At 44.2% G+C, this 20,429-nt stretch overlaps 1 protein-coding gene across 3 annotated transcripts in view; it reads left to right on the forward strand.

Moving 5' to 3' along the window:
* The window catches only part of HECA (hdc homolog, cell cycle regulator), a 232,788-nt gene that overhangs the window by 31,029 nt on the left and 181,330 nt on the right, over nucleotides 1-20,429 (forward strand). Inside the window, exons 2-4 of one of the 3 annotated variants that reach the window (XM_042987231.1) lie at nucleotides 5,226-6,266; nucleotides 12,326-12,480; nucleotides 15,634-19,253. In XM_042987231.1, the coding sequence (XP_042843165.1) occupies nucleotides 5,226-6,266; nucleotides 12,326-12,480; nucleotides 15,634-15,798 (1,361 nt within the window). In that variant the 3' untranslated portion in view covers nucleotides 15,799-19,253. Of the gene's footprint in view, nucleotides 1-3,149; nucleotides 3,426-4,164; nucleotides 5,087-5,225; nucleotides 6,267-12,304; nucleotides 12,481-15,633; nucleotides 19,254-20,429 lie in introns of those variants that run through there. The other 2 variants (XM_042987232.1, XM_042987233.1) reach the window with 2 other exon arrangements.

The following is a 20,429-nucleotide window of genomic DNA, read 5'->3' on the forward strand; positions in this document are numbered from 1 at the left end:
TTTGTTGGGCAGCCAGCGTAGATGACTACCGTCAGATCCTTCTCTTTTAATAGGTGTGGGAGCACAGAGACCTGCCTCGGGTGGGGGGTGGGAGACGGGATACCAGATGAGAAGGCTGGGAAGAGTGACAGACTTTACCCAAGTGATGTCACCTAGCTAGTTCATTGTCGAGACTTGAAACTACTTGAGATTTTTGCCCAGAATGAGGTGATCCCTGATTATTTTCACTTGGGCAGGGAGAAATTGCAGCTGAGTCCTAAGTATCTGATGATGAAGCGGTAAAAACGCACTGGAGGGTTTATATACATCGTGTAAAAGCAATGTTGACTGCATGAAGGAACAGTGCCCCGTATTCCTTGTCCATCAGACTGTCTCAGCTTTAGACTGATGTCCTGAGGAATGTACGTGGCTTGGGCCCTCACTGAACGGGGGGTGGGGTCCCTTCTTCCCTCTCTCCCATTAAAGATTCAGTTGTATCAGATCAGTCTGTAGTATATTTATACCTTCACCTTTATGGAACTCCTTTTTTTAAAAAAATTTTAACGTTTATTTATTATTGATAGAGCATGAGCAGGGGAGGGGCAGAGAGAGAGAGGGTGACACAGAATCCGAAGCAGGCTCCAGGCTCAGAGATATCAGCACAGAGCCCGATGTGGGGCTCAAATCCACAAACTGAGATCATGACCTGAGCGAAAGTCGGATACTCCACCAACTGAGCCACCCAGGTGCCCCAGGAACTCCAATTCTTAAGAGCTAGGAATTTTGTAAATTTAGAGACCACTTTCAGGAAGCAATCCAGTGCATGTCTATAACACTGTCATTTGTTATGGGTGCGATTTGAACACTGTGCTATTTGTTAGAGTTCTGAAATCTTTCCCTGTCTGTTTTAGTTACCTGTAAAACTCTGGAGATTGAAAAAGAGACATGGCCTCATTTCATTTCCTTACGTTCTGAACCCCTTTTGTGGGTCCAAAACATTAGGTAAGAAAAGTAGGCAATATATTGGAGCAGTTTGCGTTGAGTTGTGGAGCCAGAGGCACAGGTATCCAGTGACGGTGGAGGTAGCAGGAAGAGTTGTGGCAGAACTGCGGAGAGAGCCTCCACATACGTTTTAGCGTGAATGAGGGCAAGCATCTTTGTTCTCTCTTTACAGAGGAGGAAGCAGGAAACTGCCGCACGTCAAACAGCTAGTCACCCAACCCCCTCGCGCATCGTTCCCAGCTGCCTTTCCAGTGTGGACAGTGGGAGGGAGAGGGCAAGTCTGAACCAAGCCTAGAAGGAAATCGTGTCTGCACACAGACGCCAGCCCTCCGTGGCTTCATCGGAAGGCTGCGTGAGATGTGAGAAGCCTGTCCCAAGTCCTCGCGCAGGACCCGAGTCTCACCCTGGTACTCACCCTGGTCCCTGGAGCCTTGCCGTGGGGCTGGCGGTGTGTAATGTTTGGTCTCAAGCCCTTGTCTTTGTTTTGGAGGCCCAGCCACAAAGGGCCACATCGGAGTGGCTGAGATGTAAACGAGTGCGCCGGCAGGTTGGAGCGGGGGTCTCTTCGTGGCAGAGCCGCGGAGGGGAGATTGTGGGCGAGCACGGCTGCGGTCGGGGTGGGGCAGTGATGGGCAAGAGGGGAGTTGTCCGGCCTCCTCTGATCCACACACACCTTTCTGCCAGAGCGCTCCGCGCGAGTTGCTGCTTCTCCCAGCTCCAAAGACCCGGTTCGTAGGCAGGGCTCAAAATTGCTTCCGTGATGTATTTGCGGCTTTTCGACAAATATGTAAATAGGACTTTTCTCCTCTTAATCTACCTTCTTTAATGTGGAAATACTTTAAAGAGAAATATCAAGCCAGTCTTGGCATTTAAGATTTAAAACTTTGGATGTTGTGAATGCCAAGGTATAGTTAGGCCATTCTTTGATTTCTTTCGTCCTGGGTTAATATCACTTTGGCTACTGCTATTACATTTCAGAGGCATTCTCTCCAAAGCTGTTTCTCTGAAGGATAGATAAAAGCAACTGAACTTTGTTTAATTGACTAATTAACATTTTAAAGGACACTAAAGGTCACAGCCCAGGGGACTGCAGTTAATTTTGCCCAGTTTACAGACCATTTTTCTACTTCATCTCAGTGTGCTTCAGTACTAGGCCTTTCTCTCTGTGTAGGATTTCGGCTTGCTCTCTTCCTTCTCTGCTTGTCGGGTTGGGTTTCTTTTGCCAGTGTCATTTTAATGCAGCTTCATTAGCACAGGATGTGTGCAAGGCCTAGGCCTAGTGATGCCAGGAACACAGAGGGAAGAGGCATCCTGTCTGAAGTTATCACCTGGTGGGACCACAGTGGGGACTCAAGTAAGGTTCAGACCAGACTGTGGTCGGGAGGGGGTGGTTCTGGTGAAATCAGTGTCTAGAGGTGGGCCTTGAAGGATGGGAGGAAAGGGAGAAGGTTTTCTATGTGCCAGGCCCTGCTCTAAGTGCCACTCGTGTGTTGGTATATTTTGTCCTTACAACAACCATATAAAGTACATTCAGTTGTTACCTGCATTCCGTACAGGAAATTTTTTTTTAAAATTTTTTTTAATGTTTATTTATTTTTGAGAGAGACAGAGACAGAATGCAAGTGGGTTAGGGGCAGAGAGAGGGAGACACAGAATCCGAAGCAGGCTCCAGGCTCTGAGCCGTCAGCACAGAGCCCAATGTGGGGCTCGAACCCACAGAGCTGTGAGATCATGACCTGAGCCAAAGTCAGGCGCTCAACCGACTGAGCCACCCAGGTGCCCCTGTACAGGAAATTAAGACAGAAGTGACTTGTCCGGGAGCACGCAGCTCAGCAGTGGTACTGCTGGGATTCTAGCTCGGGCAGTCTGGTTGAGAGTCCATGCTGTGAATTGCTACACTAGGCCGGTAGGATTTGGACAAATGAAGATTAAGGATTGTGGGCTCCTAGGTGGTAGATGGGGGAACCACAGTGATCAAAGGAATGGAGGTAGACAAGTTGGGTAGGGCCTTTGACCGACGCCCGGAGTTCCACGCCGAAGGGGAAGATTGTAACACACGAGTGCCATAGGCTGTATGGGTGCCATCACCTATGCTGGTGGAGTGCTGTATTTGTGATCCAGTGGGCGGGGGTGAGGTCGGGAAGGGCTTTGAGTGACGCAGTTGCAGAGCTCATTGCCTCTCCTACTGTTAAAGCTATCCTGAATTTTTGGCATTCGTTCCCTGAGTAGATATACATGTTTAGGTCCCTACTCTTACTGGCCTCTTCCCATTCTTTTCCCTTTCTTCTACAGTTGTACTTCTGGGAAGAGTTTTCTGGAAGGTCATCTGTACTACTATTTTACCTCACCATCTACTCTTCACCATCCACCTCTGATCTGTCCCCTGTCATCCCACTGGAACTGTTCTTGCTAAGATGTCACTGACTGGCTTACTGACCATTCTGGTGAGGACTTTTCAGTCTTTAAGTTACCCAGTAGTTTCCAACGAGGGGCAGTTTTTTTTCCCCTCTGCCCACCCAGGGGATAGCTGGCAGTGTCTGGAGACATTTTGGGGCATCACAGTTGAGGAGGGTGGTGTTCCTGGCACCTAGCAGAAATGCTGCTAAATGTCTTACAGTGCACAGGACACTGCCCACAACAAAGAAGTACCCAGTCCAAAATGTCAGTAGTGCAGAGGTTGAGAAACAGTGATCTCTGGGGGATTTCCTAGTCCTCTGTTCTTGTAACTTTCCAGCTGCCATGATAGAATTCTCTCCTGACTTGTCTTTCAGTGAATCCTCAGTTCATTCCTTACTAGGCTCTGTGGAGGACTCTTCTCCTGCCTTTTAATGTTGCCTCTCAGGATTCGTTTCCTCTCCTCACATTCCTCTTGGGCTAACTCCTCAGTCCAGGGATTTAACCTCCACCTATGGGTGTGTAGCTGCACATCTGTATTCGGGCCCCAGGTCACTTGAGCTCTGGGCTTGTCTTTCTCCACCTCGGTGGCACACAGGCTTCCAACTCAGCAGATCCAGAATCAGGCCAGCCCCAAGTTGTCTTTGTCCAAACCTGCCCCTCTTGTGCTCTCTGTCCATCAGAGTTTGCTCATCCCAGCAGCGGGTGCCATCTTACTGTGCTGCTGCTGTAGGTCAGGCTCTCACTCATGTCCCACACTGCCACCAGGGACTCATGTCCCACACTGCCACCAGGGTAAGCTTTCTAGAACAGAACTCTGACTGACCGTTCTCAGCTACAAAAAGATAAAGTCTAAACTAAGCTTGGCATGCAGAACCTTCCTGATCAAGCCCAGCGGTTCCCGACTAGGAGTATTACTGCTTTCCAAAAGGGCCTTTTGAAAATATTAAGGGTGTTGAAGTAACCAGAATCCAGTGGAATTCGTCACTGTAAATCCTATTTACTTGTTAAGAAATAGAGCCTATTCTGTGTCACCAAGTTTTCCCTCCTTTTGGGGGGACCTGATTGGCTTTTTGGATGCCCATGGGGTATGTGGTTAAATAGGGCAGAAATATCTCGGTGTTCCTGCTTTCTGTCCTGATAGCTTGAGGAGAGTTCCGGTTTTCTCCTTCACGACCTGGCGGTGTAATTCTGTGTAGACCAACAATTAGTTTGACCAGACATTCTCCCCTTAGGTATCAGACCATTCTAGGAGAGAATTGGGGAGAGGTAATTCTGTTTTCTAGCTTTTCTGTGATATTCAGGATAACCTAAAGTTTGTGAAAAAGGGTTTTGCGGGCCCTTTTGGAGCTATCACCTGAACTAGTTGGCTAAGTGGCTTCATCATATGATTTCCTAGTTCATTAGAGTGATTCCTTTTTTAAAAGAATCTTGGAACTGCCTGTCATTACACTCACATCTTAGGAAAACCTCGTACTACACTATACCGTTGTAAGTATTGACATATGGCTAATTGCATTGTGAAGGATTTGGACTTTCTGAAACTTACTGGTGTGTTTTTCAGCAGATAACAAACATCTGAAAATAAATTCCCTCGGCCCAGCAAAACACCAGAAGAGAGTAGTACATGTTGTCTAATCCTGTCTGGTGTTATTCCAGCGGAGGAAATCTTGACACCAGAAAATTGCACTGTTGGCATGAATGGGCTAAGGTGGGGATGGTAGCTTTGCTCTCTGACCAGGTGCCAGCTGGGATTCCAGCTCCTGCGTGCTGAACCTCTCTCTCTCTCTCTCTCTCTCCTCTCTCTCTCTCTCCTCTCTCTCTCTCTCTCTGTCTCTGTTTCTTCCCAGAAGCCCCTTGTGCCACGCCCCTGATCTGCAGCTTTGGCAGGCCGGTGGACCTGGACAAGGACGACTACCAGAAGGTGGTGTGCAACAACGAGCACTGCCCCTCCAGCACCTGGATGCACCTGCAGTGTTTCTACGAGTGGGAGAGCAGCATCCTCGTCCAGTTCAACTGCATCGGCCGGGCCCGCAGCTGGAACGAGAAGCAGTGCCGCCAAAACATGTGGACAAAGAAGGGCTACGACCTGGCCTTCCGCTTCTGCTCCTGCCGCTGCGGGCAGGGCCACTTAAAGAAGGACACAGACTGGTACCAGGTGAAGCGGATGCAGGATGAGAAAAAGAAGAAGTCCGGGTCGGAGAAGAACACAGGGAGGCCCCCCGGCGAAGCAGGGGAGGAAGCAAAAAAGTGCAGGCCACCGAACAAGCCCCAGAAAGGCCTGAGCCACGACCTCCCGCGGCGGCACTCCATGGACCGGCAGAACTCCCAGGAGAAGGCAGTCGGCGCCGCAGCCTACGGGGCCCGCTCTCCCTGCGGCTCCCCTGGCCAGTCCCCGCCCACCGGCTACTCCATCCTCTCCCCTGCCCACTTCAGCGGCCCCCGCTCCTCCAGGTACCTCGGGGAATTCTTGAAGAATGCCATCCATCTGGAGCCTCACAAGAAGGCCATGGCCGGGGGCCACGTGTTCCGAAACACCCACTTCGAGTATAGTCCGGCTGGGTTATCCGTGCACAGGGGGGGCCACTTCGACGCGCCCGTGCAGTTCCTGCGGCGGCTGGACTTGTCCGAACTGCTCACTCACATCCCCCGGCATAAGTTGAACACTTTCCACGTGCGGATGGAAGACGATGCCCAGATGGGCCAGGGCGAGGATCTGCGCAAGTTCATTCTCGCGGCCCTCAGCGCCAGCCACAGGAATGTCGTCAACTGTGCTCTGTGCCACCGGGCGCTCCCGGTGTTCGAACAGTTCCCGCTGGTGGACGGAACTCTGTTCTTGAGCCCGTCGAGACACGATGAGATCGAATATGATGTTCCGTGTCATCTTCAAGGTACAGGTGTTCATTCACCTTGCCTGCTTTCGGTTTGTTACAAGCTGAAAAGCTAACACGATGGGATGGCCCTGTTCTGGCTTAATTTTAACTGTTGCTGCTTTTCGTCTTAGTCAGGTGCTAGGATGCTTGAGTATTTCAGCTTTGCCCATTGAGGTGGTGGCAGTGGGGCTGGTTTTCTTTCTTTAATCCGACATCACTGTACCTACCAAGTGTTGTTGTCCCCGGGGGGTAACTTTGTGTTTGGTTCTGCTGTGAACGGAGGATTCCTGGTGTATAGTTTTCCGTAACTGGGAGGGAATTGAGAGTAGGAATTGCATAATTATGTCACTTGATGTAAGACAGTTGCCTTTCAAACCTTTGTTAATGTGCCCAGCACGTTGTGTATTCGGTTTGATCCTTGTAAACATGATGGAGTAAGGGAAAGTGGGGGTCAGAGAGGACCAACGCGTTTTTAGATTAGTTGAAACAATCTTGAAGTTTATGGAAGGTGAGTCTTTCTTGATAGCAGCAAAAGGAAAGTGGAGGGTTATTGAAAGCTGAGACATCACCCTGGTGGTGGAGTGGGGGGAACTTAGTGCTGTGGATGACTGTTCAAGGATGTAGGGATAGTTCAGCTATCACTTAAATGATGGGGGTTGGTCAGTATCAGGGAGAAACCTGTCCATTCATGTAAAATTATTGAATTTTTTAAAAACGTTTTTATTTATTTATTTTGAGAGAGAGTGCATGCACATAGATGTGTGAGGTGGGGAAGAGCAAAGAGAGGGGGAGAGAGAGAGAGAGAGAGAGAGGGAGAGAGAGAGAGACAGGGACAGAGGGAGTAAATCCCAAGTATGCTCCACACCGGCAGCATGGAGCCCAACGTGGGGCTTGATCTGTGGGGCTTCACAGCTGTGAAGCTGTGAGATCATGACCTGAACCAAAATCAAGATCAGCCGCTTACCCCACTGAGCCACCCAGGCGCCCTACATTACTGAATTTCTATAAAAGTGAGATACATGATGTGTAACACATTTGTAACTTTAAAAGCGTGCTAAAAAATGGGGCGCCTGTGACAGTGCAGAGCCTGCTTGGGATTCTCTCCCTCTCCCCCCCACTCTCTCTGCCCTTCCTGTGCATGCTCTTTCTCTCAAAATAAATAAACAAACTTAACAAACAAAAATAAATTTCAAAACAAGTGTGCTAACAAAGCCTGTAGTAGAAACGATGTAGCCCCACCGCCTTCTTCCCATCGATGCCTGCTGTTTCGGTGCCCAGAGACGAGCACGTTTCAACCGTGACTGATTCTCAGGTTTTTCCCATCATCATTTAAAAACTGCTATCTTCATGTCCAATTTTGGATACTGTCTGTTGGCTTACTTTTGAGGTGGATGACTCTGCTTTCTTAAATCTTCCACTTTCTATCAGGATAATCTATTACAGTTCTTGGTTAAATTCTTAATGTTTTTACTGTTAAGATTATGTAAATATTTAGTGTTGAGTAAGTAGTGTAGGTGCATTTCCTGTGTAGAGTACAGTATATTCTAAGACATCTTTTGTTTTTCTTCAAGTTAATAGTTGCTTCACAGTTTCATTGGCTTCATCTTTTTGGAAACAATGGCTGGTTGTTCTCACTTTCCAGCAGCTCTCACAAAGCTTTCAGAAACATTTGCACATACCTATCATACATTTTATAAATTTCCTTTTGCAGAAATCTCCTTCACGGAGCCTTTCGTCTCCCTGCTCCTGTCTGTCCTGGTGCACTCATTACTGGCTGTACTACATAGCTGCCCTTCCAGGAATTCTTTATTTGCTTTTCTCTTCTTTTTTTTTTTTTTTAATCTTCTGTTTTCCTAGATCCCGTGTTTTCTTTTTTCTTGGTTTATTCCCCCGGTTTGTTAAGAAACATCCCCAGGAGCTTTCTGAGAAAGGAAGCGTGGGAATAGGTATTTTCTGACTTTGAAAGTCTGATAAGATCTTGATTCTATCTTCATACTTGATTGCTGTCTGACTGGGCATAAGTCTTCCAAGTTATAAATATTCCCCCTTTAGGATTTTGAAGGCATTTCTTCACTGTCTCCTGTCTTCCAGTGTCACTGTTGAGAAGTCAAATAGTAGTCTTATTCCTGTCCCTTTGTTCTCCCCTTCTATCCCCTGAAGGTTTTAAGATTTCCTCTTTATCCCTAGTGTTCTGAAGTTTCACCGTCACTTGTTCCCCCCACCCCCCAGTTCGTTGTGAAACATTTGACTGTGTAAACTTACAGTCTTTAGTTTGGGGGAATTTTCTTCTAATTTATTTCTCTGAAGATTTTTTCTTTCATTTAAGGGGAAAAAAAAAAAAAAAAAAAAACCCGTGCAACTGTTAGTCAGATATTGGACCTCTTAAAATTGATCCCTTTTTTTTGTTCTATTATATACACATTGAGCCTATTGTTTATCTCTTTATCTTGCCTTCTGGAAGATTTCTTGAACTTTATATTCCAGTATTTTTACTGAGTTTAAGATTTCTGTTATGTAAATATGAATTATAATTTCCAAGAGCTCTTTTTAATAGCATCTTGTTCTTGTTTCATGGATGCAGTTTCTTGTTCTAACTTTCTCATCCGAGGAGGAGGAAATGAAGTTGCAGGGGGAGCCCCGCCCCCTTCCTTTTCCAGAGCTTCACCTCATCCCGAATGTCTTTTAACCTTTGTTAAAGGCAAATTACTCCCCCACTGAGTGTTTTAAAACAGTGATGATTTCTGATTTGTCACCGTTCTGTGGGGGGGTTGGTTAGGATGGCCCCTGACACGGGTCTGACAGTTGGCAGACTGGCTGGCCTGGGGAGCCTCAGCCGGACTGAATGGCTCTACCCTCCTCCTTGTTCTGTGTAGTCTTCTGTCTTCCGGTAGGGCTGGGCTGGGCTCTTTCCTGCATTCAGTGGGGGTGAGTGTGGGGGCTGCAGTCTCTCTCCAGAGGCATAAGCGTGGAACTGAGTCTCATCACTTCCGTCACGTTGTGTTCTTCAAAATAAGTCGTAAGGCTAGCCCAGGTTTGGGGGTGATTTGGTGGAAAAAGTTGCACAGAATGGCTACTTGTCTATCCCACACTGTTTTCCTCTCAGCACCTCATCCCAGTCCTCCCTGTGCATGCTGGCTGCTTCCAGAGCTAAACCATTTAAAATGCCTTCATCCAGCTTCTGAGCTCTTATTTTGGTTCAGGTTTGCAGGTATCTCATAGTTTCCTGGAAAATGGAGTTTGTGTTTTGTTTCTCATTCTTTATACTGGTCGGGGATAATTTTAGAGGGAAGTAGGTGGAAACTACTTTCACTTCGTTTTAAGACTGGAAATACTCTTTCTGAAGATGAATGAGAGTACAGGTGTTCGGTGTACATGAGAGGAGTGTTCTTCTATTTGTGATGGATTCTTTTCGCTTAACCCATTCGTCAGTGAGTCCGTTTTATGAATTTCATACATGTGCTGGGTACTATCAGTTCTTGCTTTTCACCAATTTATAATCTTAGGATGCAATGTTGTTTTTTTTTTAAAGTTTATTTATTTATTTTGAGAGAGAGAGAGAGAGAGAGGAGAGAGAGAGAGTATGTGCAGGTGGGGAAGGGGCAAAGAGAGGGAGAGAGAATCCCAAGCAGGCCCCGCACCACCAGAGCCCGATGCAGGGCTTGAACTGCCGAACTGTGAATTCATGACCTGAGCTGAAGTTGGACGCCCAACCAGCTGAGCCACCCAGGTGCCCCCAGGATGTAAGATGTTTTTATAAAAATGTAATTAACTTTACCAGAATGAAGACACTAGTACCACCTGTGGAGTTAATAACACCTGGATATGATGTACGTTAGGCATCCTGTAGTTGCCTACAGTAAGGAAGGGGCCACTTTGGCCTGCGTAGTCACAGGAGGCAGCGTGAAGGCAGATGTCAGAAGGTGGGCTGGATTTTGATAAGCAGAGGGTCTGCTCACATAAGGTCTTTGCTGATAAGGACAGGGAGCAACATGAGCAGAGGAATGGTGGTTAAAAAGTCGGGAGACAGAACTGGAGAAAACACGTTGGTTAGGGTAGAGGTTCTGCAGTGGACAATGAGTAGGTCAGGTGGACAATAGATTGTGGGTGTCCTTTTGAGCCATAACAAGAGCTTTGCCATGTTCTTTAAGAACTGAAGAGTGTAAAAAAACCATTTTTTTAAATGTTTATTTTTTGAGAGAGAGAGAGAGACAGACAGACAGACAGAGCACGAGCAGGGGAGGAGCAGAGAGAGAGGGAGACAACAGAATGCGAAGCAGGCTCCAGGCTCTGAGTTGTCAGCACAGAGCCTGACGCGGGGCTCGAACTCACGAATTGTGAGATCATGACCTGAGCCAAAGTCAGACGCTCAACCAACTGAGCCACCCAGGCGCCCCAAGAGTTGTTTTTTTTGAGAGTAGATGATCGGTTGGGGAAAAAATTGTTCAAAAGGGGTGGAACCTATCTATAGGGAGGTGGAACTTCTTTTTTTTTTTTTTTTTTTTTTTAAGGGAGGTAGAACTTCTATCTCTGGTCTAGATGGCAGGAGATGAGAGACTGTTGGGTGCTAACAGTGGGAACTGAAAGGTAGGAATATATACCTACAGGAGATTATTTTAAAGGAAAAATTGGAGCTTGGGGGGCAGCTTGACTATAGAGGATGAGAATGCATCCCTGTTAGCTCACTTTGGCTCTAGACCAGATAAATGATGCTGTCAAGGACGGGAGTGGAGAACGTTGGGAAGGGGACTTGTCTTAGGGGAAAGACGATGAGGACATTGGTGTGTTTTGGGTTTGAAGGGGTGTTGGGACTCTTCGCTGGAGAGGTCTATGTAGCAAGCACCTTGAGAAATAAGCATTTGGGGAGCTTCTTTTATAACAGTGGTGGTTCAGATTTTAAGATTAGAAGAACTCTTGAATAGGGAGAAAAGAGAAAGTAAAGGAAGAGTATATGGCAGAGCCCAGGACCATGTCTGAAGGGAACCTATCAGGGAATGGGTGGAGAAAGGTGAAAATTAGATAGTCCTGAGAACAGTGTGTGTGTGTGTGTGTGTGTGTGTGTGTGTGTGTGTGTGCGCATGCGTGTAGACGTGTTCCTACCCTCACGGAGGAAGTGAGAGCCTTGTAAGCAAATGCAATGAAAAGTGTCTCTGTAAGTACTGTATTACCCCCGACCCTCCAACAGGTAAGGAGCAGGCTGGCCCTAACCTCTGAAAGGTGAAGAGCCATGGGCGGGCGGATGGCAGGGAGCAGCACATTCTGGAGGAGGACGTGTTCTTCTTACCATAGCTTTCAGCACAGCAGAGCTCCCTGTGAGAGCAACAGTGTTGCTCTTACACACTGTCTGGGCTGATCCTGGACATTCCCAGTCTTTCCCAATGATTTGAATCCTAACTAACCCTTCTGTGTAAACAAGGGTGACTTCTTTCTCAAGCACTAGATGTTAATAGGTGATGGAAGAATGGGGTTGTGTCTTTGAAGAGCCCAGTAAATAACAAAGCATTGAACTCCTTTTAAATAACCACTTACAAGTAAGCTATAATTCTGGTTCCTAAATTAAATATGGTGATGGCTGAGCAGTTTTGGAGACAAAGACAGTTAACCTAGTAATCGTGGCTGTGGTAGAATTCTGGGCCACCAGTATATCAAGACAGACTTTTGCCTTTTTTTATGATGGGACCTGTCGATGGATGAAAGCCCTTGACTGCAGACTAGCGTTGTGGTTCAGTCCCCACGCCACGCACAGACTTGTGAGCAGAAAGTCCTCTGTCATCATTGGCTAGTTTTTAGCATTTGTGGCTTGATCACTTGAGTTTGGATGTCCATATTGGAAACCTGTCAGTTCTTTTTGGAAAAGTGAATTGAGCCAATATTTATTAAACCAACTTCCAATATATGTCCCATTGATAATAGTTAGTATTCATCATTATTCTAAAAGGACATCTTGGGGATATGTGATAAATAGGACCTATTTTGCTTATTTTATCTGAATGATAACATGTTTGTTTATAATTGATTGGTAACCCACTTTTTTTATCCCTTCTAACGGCCACTCTCAGCATTATGTCTTCTGTGCACAGGGAGACTCATGCACCTGTACGCAGTGTGCGTGGACTGCCTGGAAGGGGTTCACAAGATCATCTGCATCAAGTGTAAGTCGCGGTGGGACGGCAGCTGGCACCAGCTGGGCACCATGTACACCTACGACATCCTGGCCGCCTCTCCGTGCTGTCAGGTTGGTATTGGCCCCACAGAGCGAGCTGTGGATGATCTCCGGCTTCTTTTCTGTAGTCGGTGTAGAGGAGTTAGAGGCAGTGCTGTAGTTAGCTTGGGGGAGGAGGAGGAAGATAAGTGAACAATCCTAAGACTTCCCCAGAGTCCAGGGATGATGGCTGATTCACCAGTGTGAGGGAGTTGTTGCTGGAATACTCGGCAGCCACTCAAAGGGGTATGTAGAGTAATGTCTAATTCATAAGAAAGAGTTTTAGTATTTCAAGTCACAAAGGTACTTTATAAAATAGCATAATATGTATGGAAGTATGCTTCCATTTGTAAAAAGGGAGCTGCTGGCCTGTTAACCAGAGGTTGTTTCTGGATGGTGGGATGCTAAGTGGTTCCCTAAGTTTTCTTTTGCTCTATTTTCTTATGTTTGTATGATTAACGTATACTTAGGTTCTAGTAAGAAAAAAAAGCTATTACTTAGGGGTGCCTGGGTGGCTCAGTCAGTTCAGTTGTCTGACTTCAGCTCAGGTCATGGTCTCATAGTTCATGGGTTCAAGCCCCTTCTTTAATAGAGAGGATTTTCTTTTGCTTTCTTCCTATGGGATAGTAAAGTGACCCAGGAACTGCCTGCTTTGTACAGTGTTGGGAGGTCAACATGAAAGATTTGTAATCCATAAAGCCCCGGTAAGAGGAAGCATTTTCCAAAAGTTAGCTGCCACCAGGAAAAAGGGAAGTGGTAGCCTCTGAAAACATATTAATAAGTACATGGAAACACAGCAGACAAAAGAAATTTCTTGGAAGTATCTTGGTTTGTTTCCAAGTGCTTGGGGAAAAGAAAGCCTCGTTTTAGAATTCCTTGATATTCATGGGTAGGAGAGAATTTTCCTTGGCTCTTTGGTGGCCAAGCCTGGCTTTCAATGTCAATAACTAGTACACACTTTATTGGTTACTACATAGTTTTGTATCTTTAGCATTACGGTTTGATTTTATAAAGAGAGTATCCTGTGATAACCTGTGTCGGCTGAATTAAAAGGTTGGCGGAGTGGGTTTTTCAGCTACACTTTGTTCTCTACTAGTGTTCTCAGAAGAGAAGCACGGCCGTGAGAGACCTAGATGGCCATCCGTAGCCTGTCATTTGATTCCGGATAGGACTGACCACTTTTATGCTATTCTGATACATTGACCACATTTCCATTTTAAAATTCCATTAGCGTTGGAAATGAGATCTCATTAGCCTTTGAGTTCTGCACTGTAGCGTTTTGTAATATCCATCGTGCCATGATGGCAGCTTTTGAGATGAGAGAAACAGGAGGCGGCGGCTTCTCTCTCTTTACACACACGAGAGAGGGTTCTCTTTTAAAGAAATAAGGAAATAAAAGAATTTGGGGCCTGTGCCTCATAGAATGTTGGTGCCGGAAAGGACCTGGGAGATCTAGTTTAGCCTCCTTGTTTTCCACACACAGAATAGACCTTTTTGCCCAGGTCTTTACAAATGTGTCACAGCCAGTCTGGTGTTCTTTCTACTAGACGCTTGAAAGGCAATGGGATTATTTCCTTATCTTTAGGGAGGAAAGCAGAATGGCATCCTGCCATACCCAGTATTGGTACCCACTATGTATTTCTTCCTTAAAACTGTAAGCTCAGACTTTTATTTTATGGCCTCCTAGTAAAATGGAAAACATGCTTGATTACTCTTTGGCTTTAAAAAAATATCAATTAATTACAGTTCACTCTTGAACAACATAGGGGTTAAGGGCACTGATCCCCTGTGCAGTCGAAAATCCACATACAACTTTTGACTCCCTAAATGCTTAACTACTAATAGTCTCCTACTGACCAGAAGCCTTACCGATAACATAAATAAATAGTTGATTAACGCATATTTTATATATCATATGTATTGTATACTGTATTCTTACATTGAATAAGGTAGAGAAAAGATAATATTATAAAGAAAATAATAAGGGAGAGGAAATACATTTATAATACTGTATTGTATTTATTTAAACAAATCTGGTTATTTATAAGAGGACCCATGTAGTTCAACCTGGGTTGTTCAAGGGTCAACTGTTTATTCACCGGGAAGGTACAAGTGTTAGACAGTATTAAGGAATCAAGGAAAGTCTTCTAATAAGACTTTGAGCCAAAAATAAGCGATGGTTAGTTATTTGAAAGGAACAGCAGATTAAAGAGAATGATTAAAGAGAGAGGTTTGCCCAGAATTTCACTTTTGTTGTTCAGAGAGATTAATCAGCTAAAAGAGAATTGATCTTAGACTCCAGGAAGGTCGTCCATGTCACGACTAAGCATGTGGGCTCTGGAGTAAGCTACTTTGTTCAGTTCTCAGCCTTTCTGCTTCCTAACTTTGTGGTCTTAGCCATGTTGCTCTCTCACTGCGTGCCTCAGTTTCTTCATCTAAAATTCACACGCCTCACAGGAGTGTGTTGAGCGCAAAATGAGATCATACTTTTTATTACATTTTTAGAATGAGTCTAAATTGAGAGTCTGTTGTATTTATCATTTCTGGTTATTCCCTTAAGTTCTTGGACCTTTTGCTGAAAGACTCTAGTCTTGTGCTGTCAGAGGCCCAGGCACGAATGAAGATCTGCTGTGCGGTGGTTTCCCAGAAGCCTCAGGATAAACATAGCACTTTTTCCTGGACCGTTAATTTTCCTTGAGTATTTTAGGGGGCATTTTATTTTTACATCAAAGGAAACAAGGGCAGTAAGGAGCAGAAAGAAATGTATATGAAGTTTTAACCTAAACTCAGCATGTTCCCAGAAGCTTCATGAGGCTTTGAATGGGGGAAGTTGCCTTCAGCCACTCGGTACAATCCAGGGGAGGGGGTTTCCTGTTGTTAGGGGAACTTTAGTGCAGACGTTCGGGCAGTACAGGTTTGGAGTTGGCTTCGTACCAGTAGGTGGAAATGCTAGCGGTGTGCACACCCAGGGAGAAATGTTAAGAGTCAGTGCGTCGGACTGACGATGAGCAGTTGAGCACGCGTCTTAGGCTTTGCATAACCTGCTTTTGGCAATGAAAGGGACGCTTTGCTAAACTCTCGATCCGTTTCTCTGGCCTAGCAGTGTTGCATCGCGGTGTGGGTGACATTGACTGTGCTGTGAGACAGAAGGGCATCGTGGCTCACGCGTCTGTGTTTCCCCCGCAGGCCCGCCTGAACTGTAAGCACTGCGGGAAGCCTGTGATAGACGTACGGATCGGGATGCAGTACTTCTCCGAGTACAGCAATGTCCAGCAGTGTCCGCACTGTGGGAACCTGGACTACCATTTCGTGAAGCCATTTTCCTCCTTCAAAGTTCTCGAAGCTTATTGATGAAAGCTTTGCTTTAGTAGTAGCTATTTTATTGACATTACTTCTTTATTACATATCTTTTATAGGGAGACATTCTGTGACATTACTTTCTTTTCTAATTTAAAGGAGAGTTCCTTTGTGTACATGTGCCACTGACATGGGGTTGGCCCCTTGCCCTCTCTTGACTCCTCAGTGTTAGTCTGTGGTCACGACCGGAGCCCATACGGATAATCCTGTGAGTCTGGGCTAGCGGTTCACCATCACTAAGCGTCTCTCATGCAGCTTTGAAGGTGGTGGGGAGGATAGGGTGAAATTAGCAAAGGGATTATGTGGTTATAAACTAAAAGCATGGTAGGTGTTGGAAGGAAACTCCTGTTCCGATCTTGTTAACCGTCTCAAGACCCACTTCTTAGATCTTCCCGGGGCCTTGGGAAAAACACGTGACGTGTGAACGTGAGTCTGTGCCTGGGGAGCTGATAGTGGATTAGTCTGTCTTGGTTTAGTGTTCTGCACTGCGCACTGACCTGCACATTATTTGCAAGTAGACCCGAGTGCTGTTTCTGTCACTGTTGTGACTTAGCAGTTGTCCTCCTGAAAATTATATCCGAATTATAAGACCTGTGAAAACTAATGGTGTTGCAAATATTTGTGGGTAAGTGACCTGTCACAGAGAATATGCTAAGTGAATTTGGAAGTGATACACAGTGACTCTAGGGAGGGGGCAAGATCAGGCAGAAAGAACCCTGTCATTTGAATTGTGTCTTTGAGGTTGGTCAGATGAGCCCTGAAGGAGAATCCATGAATAACATGATTTGGGTGGGTGTTGATTTATGTAGGTTGCACTGTCGAGGTGTCATCTGATGTCAGATCCTTCTTAGGGGTAATCTCGCAGCCGTGGACCCTAACTGGTGAATTTCAGAGCCACTGTTACCATGCCTTACCTTCCACAAAACTGTTATGGCCACATTTTACCCATTTAATGCTGAGTTTCCCAAATCATAGGTTTGACCCTAGGAAGGAAAGGAAAAAATTGCTTTTGAGGATATGAGGAAAAGAATTTTAATATTTCTTTTTAAATGTGTTTCATTTTTCAAAACATTACCTGTTGTAATGTGTAACAGTATGTTTGAGAAGAGATCATTCTGAAGCTCTCCGTGATACTTCACCGTTAGTGAAAAAAGAACGTAATTTGTGTAACTCGATTATCAGAGCATTGGGCTTTCCAAAATATGGATGTGTGTTAATGAGAGCTTGATTAAATAGACGGGCACCTCATACCCGTATAGAATTGTAATTGGAATATGATCCCTCAAAAATGCATTTGATAATTTCAAGTATTACACGTGTAGGCTAATAGAATGCTGAAAATACAGTCGTTTCATGGGTAGCCAAATTTGGGGTTATGTGAGCATTTTGTGTTATTCATTTGGTTTATACCTTTTTTTTTTTTCCCCTTCAGAAAGACAGCTGTTTTTCCTCTCAGAAGCATTTAGCTATTATTGCAAGCAAGTCTCCATTCTATTGTATGAAATATTTGATGTTTTGTTTGAGATAACAACATTAAAGAACCAGCATATCGACTAATATTCTTATCTTTCAGTTTGGATGATTGTAATTGGGTTTACTGCATCTGGTTTGGTGTTTGATGATCTGAAAAATGTTTCACAGTAGGGGGAAATGCTCAATGCCTTTAAGAAGTAGCAAATCGATATTGGTCTGACAGTATTTGATGCGACTTAAAAGGTCTATAGGACATAGCCCTTGCAAATTTGTCTTTAATACACAAAGCTGTAATTGTGAATTAACTGGTTCCCCATTGATTCTCTCGTATACCCAAGTATAAAAATTGGTTTCTCTTATCCTAAGAGTAGCATTTGGATTTCAGTTCTGAACTTAAAACATATAGTAAAATAAATGTCTGTAATGCTGTTTTTTAATCCACCTAAAATTTTGTAGAGAAACCTGCTTATATTGTTGTTCTGGATCTTAAAATTGACACATTCACACATTCACAAGCTCCTAGTAGTCTAAAACTACCGTGAGTGTAGTGTCTGATGCATTCAGTATTTTCTCCTTATATTTGTTTTCTACTCTCTGAAAAGTAAGATGAGGAGTTTTCCCTGTAATTGGATAAAATTTGCTTTTGGCCTTTATTTGGATGACAAAGTTAGGATTCTGTGGATGCTGCAGTTATGTTAAAGGTCAAGGCACAGGTATCATCTGAGAGTATCTTTTGCCTTTAAGGCATCACGTTCTCCTCTGGAGTAGAGAATCTGGCTTATTTGAGAATAAAATATAATCGAGTATGCAACAATGTGGAGAATAAATCTTACTTTGGAAATCTGCTGACCTTGGTATTTTTGCCACACTTTGTCAGAGTACTCTGCTCTGGTGGAAATTGGAATAGGTCAAAAATGACCATTTTTGTTGTGGTTCGGATATTAAAGGACGTTAGTCACACCAGAGATCCATTTTCTTTTTTTCTGATAAGTAGTGTTCAATAAAATGAACCACTTGTAAGTGATTAGTAATTTCAAAGTGAGTTTTCATCTGTTCTAACTCTTTTTTATTATTCATTTAGTTTTAAGCGTTCTGTACCTGGAACAAATAAAATGTTACCTGCTTCATTCTAGTGAGAAACTCTTTCTGATGGTTTTATTACTTCCTCTTCAGGCTGACTCAGTTCTCCACTCTCTTCTGGTTGCATCTGAAGCAAGTGATAGATATACTGAGTTTATCAGCTGCTTGATGAAAAGATAGACATTGGCCATGAAATTGTGGAGTGGGATGAATTATTCCACTCTAAGAAAGAGCTCTCCCCGGTCTTTACTTTCCAGTTTTTGCAAAAGAAGCTTATTTTCAGAATAAAAAGTATTTTCGTATCTGTTTGGGGGGAGATGACCTCATCAGGAAAGAATATTATTCGGTGTTGAAATACTAAAACTAACGGATAGGCTGACATGTAACTTCTCAGACCGTGAGACCTAACTTGCTGCAGTCTTCTGTTTTGTCCTGTAAGACTGACGCTTAATGTACAGTCTGTTGTGCTGTGCCCGGATCAGGACCTCCACTCAGCTCTCCTCTTTGGTCTCCTGGTTGCAGCTCTTGAGCAGTTTTAGTTGGAGGTTTGGGAAGGACTTGAGGAATAAGTGCTCCTGTTCAGTGTTTTCGTTCCTTTAATAGGATGCTGCCTAACCCAGCTCATCTCTGTGTCCTGTTGACTTTGTTATTATTCCAGGTAATGGAAAGAAAAAATAACGGATGGGCGTCATTAAAGCCAGCTCACAAATATATTCTTGTCAGTAAACATTTCTTGTCAAGATGTCTTGGATTGCACTTTTGTTGGGGGAAGAAAGTGTAAATAGTTAAAGAATGTTGATAAACCTGAAACATTTGGTTATGGAATTGTGTGTGGTGTTTGAAGGTTTCTGTTTGTGACATGTATGTATTAAAAATAATAAAATTTCAGAAACTAACATTGTATCTCTCTTCGGTGTGTCACTTTATTTGGGATTCAAGGTTTTTGAGCTTGGGGTTGTTTGATCAGAAGAGATCATAGGGAAGACCTGGGATTTTGATCACTGCTCAGGTGGCCATCCCACAATCACTGTTGCGGCTGATGAAAACTTCAAACTTAGAAAGCTGTGTGATGGCAGTGTGTCGCATGTAGCTGACCTCTACAGTAAAATCACAAGGTTGGTTCCGTATGGATAGTCCACAGTTCTTGTTCTGGTTAGAGGGAATTCTACTGAATAGGTAGATAATCTTATTCTGCAGATTTTTCTTTGGTTCCCAGGCCTATACCAATTTTCATAATGAAAAGACTTGGTCATGTGCTTCTTTATTGTAAAGAAATGAAAACTGAGTCGTAATTAAACTTCTTGCTGAGTTTATGCACTGTGGTCAGGTATCTTTTATCTTTTAAATCTCATTGCCCCTTTCATTTCAAATATTCTCAGCCAATGGGTTGGAATCCTCAAAAACATTAGAACACAGGATAAGATGTGGAAATGTGGGTGAGGAAACTGTGTCCAGTCTGCCGGTGGATTCAAAGGCCTGTCTTACCATTTATTTACTACAGACATCATAGGCATAAATTTTACATAAGGGCCCAAGGCCCAAGGATATTGTGGTTTCTACTGGTGTAATTTATGTCCACAAAATTCCTTAGCAATTGTAAGAAAAATACGGTTCTCACCGTGGTAGAAACAGCTAAACAGTGACTGATTAGAATTAAGGTAAATGGAAGAAGAATCTTGTTTGTAGTGGTTGCCATTTCTTTAAATCTTATATTGTTTTTACTTAATTTTAGCAATCAGATTGCTAATTATTCAGGCTGTTTCTCTAGTAAAGCATTAAATTTTGGAAGAATAAAAAGCTGTTTGGAGCTTGTGTTCTTTTCATGTTAACTGACCATAGTTGGGATAAATCTTATTTGATGAATACAAAATACCTTTGAAGATAGTTCTGGCATTGCTAAGCCTCAGGGACAGCAAAAGGAAGATTAACAAAGCACTTTGTTTTATGGAATTCAGTAGAACAACACTCTTTACATTTGTTGGTGCTCAACAAATGGAATCGGCCACCATTGCACCATTTCCTGGTGATAGATACCATAGCCAAGAGGTTCTGATACACTTGATTGAAAATTT

Source organism: Panthera tigris, chromosome B2 (assembly GCF_018350195.1).
Source record: "Panthera tigris isolate Pti1 chromosome B2, P.tigris_Pti1_mat1.1, whole genome shotgun sequence".
Taxonomy (NCBI): domain Eukaryota; kingdom Metazoa; phylum Chordata; class Mammalia; order Carnivora; family Felidae; genus Panthera; species Panthera tigris.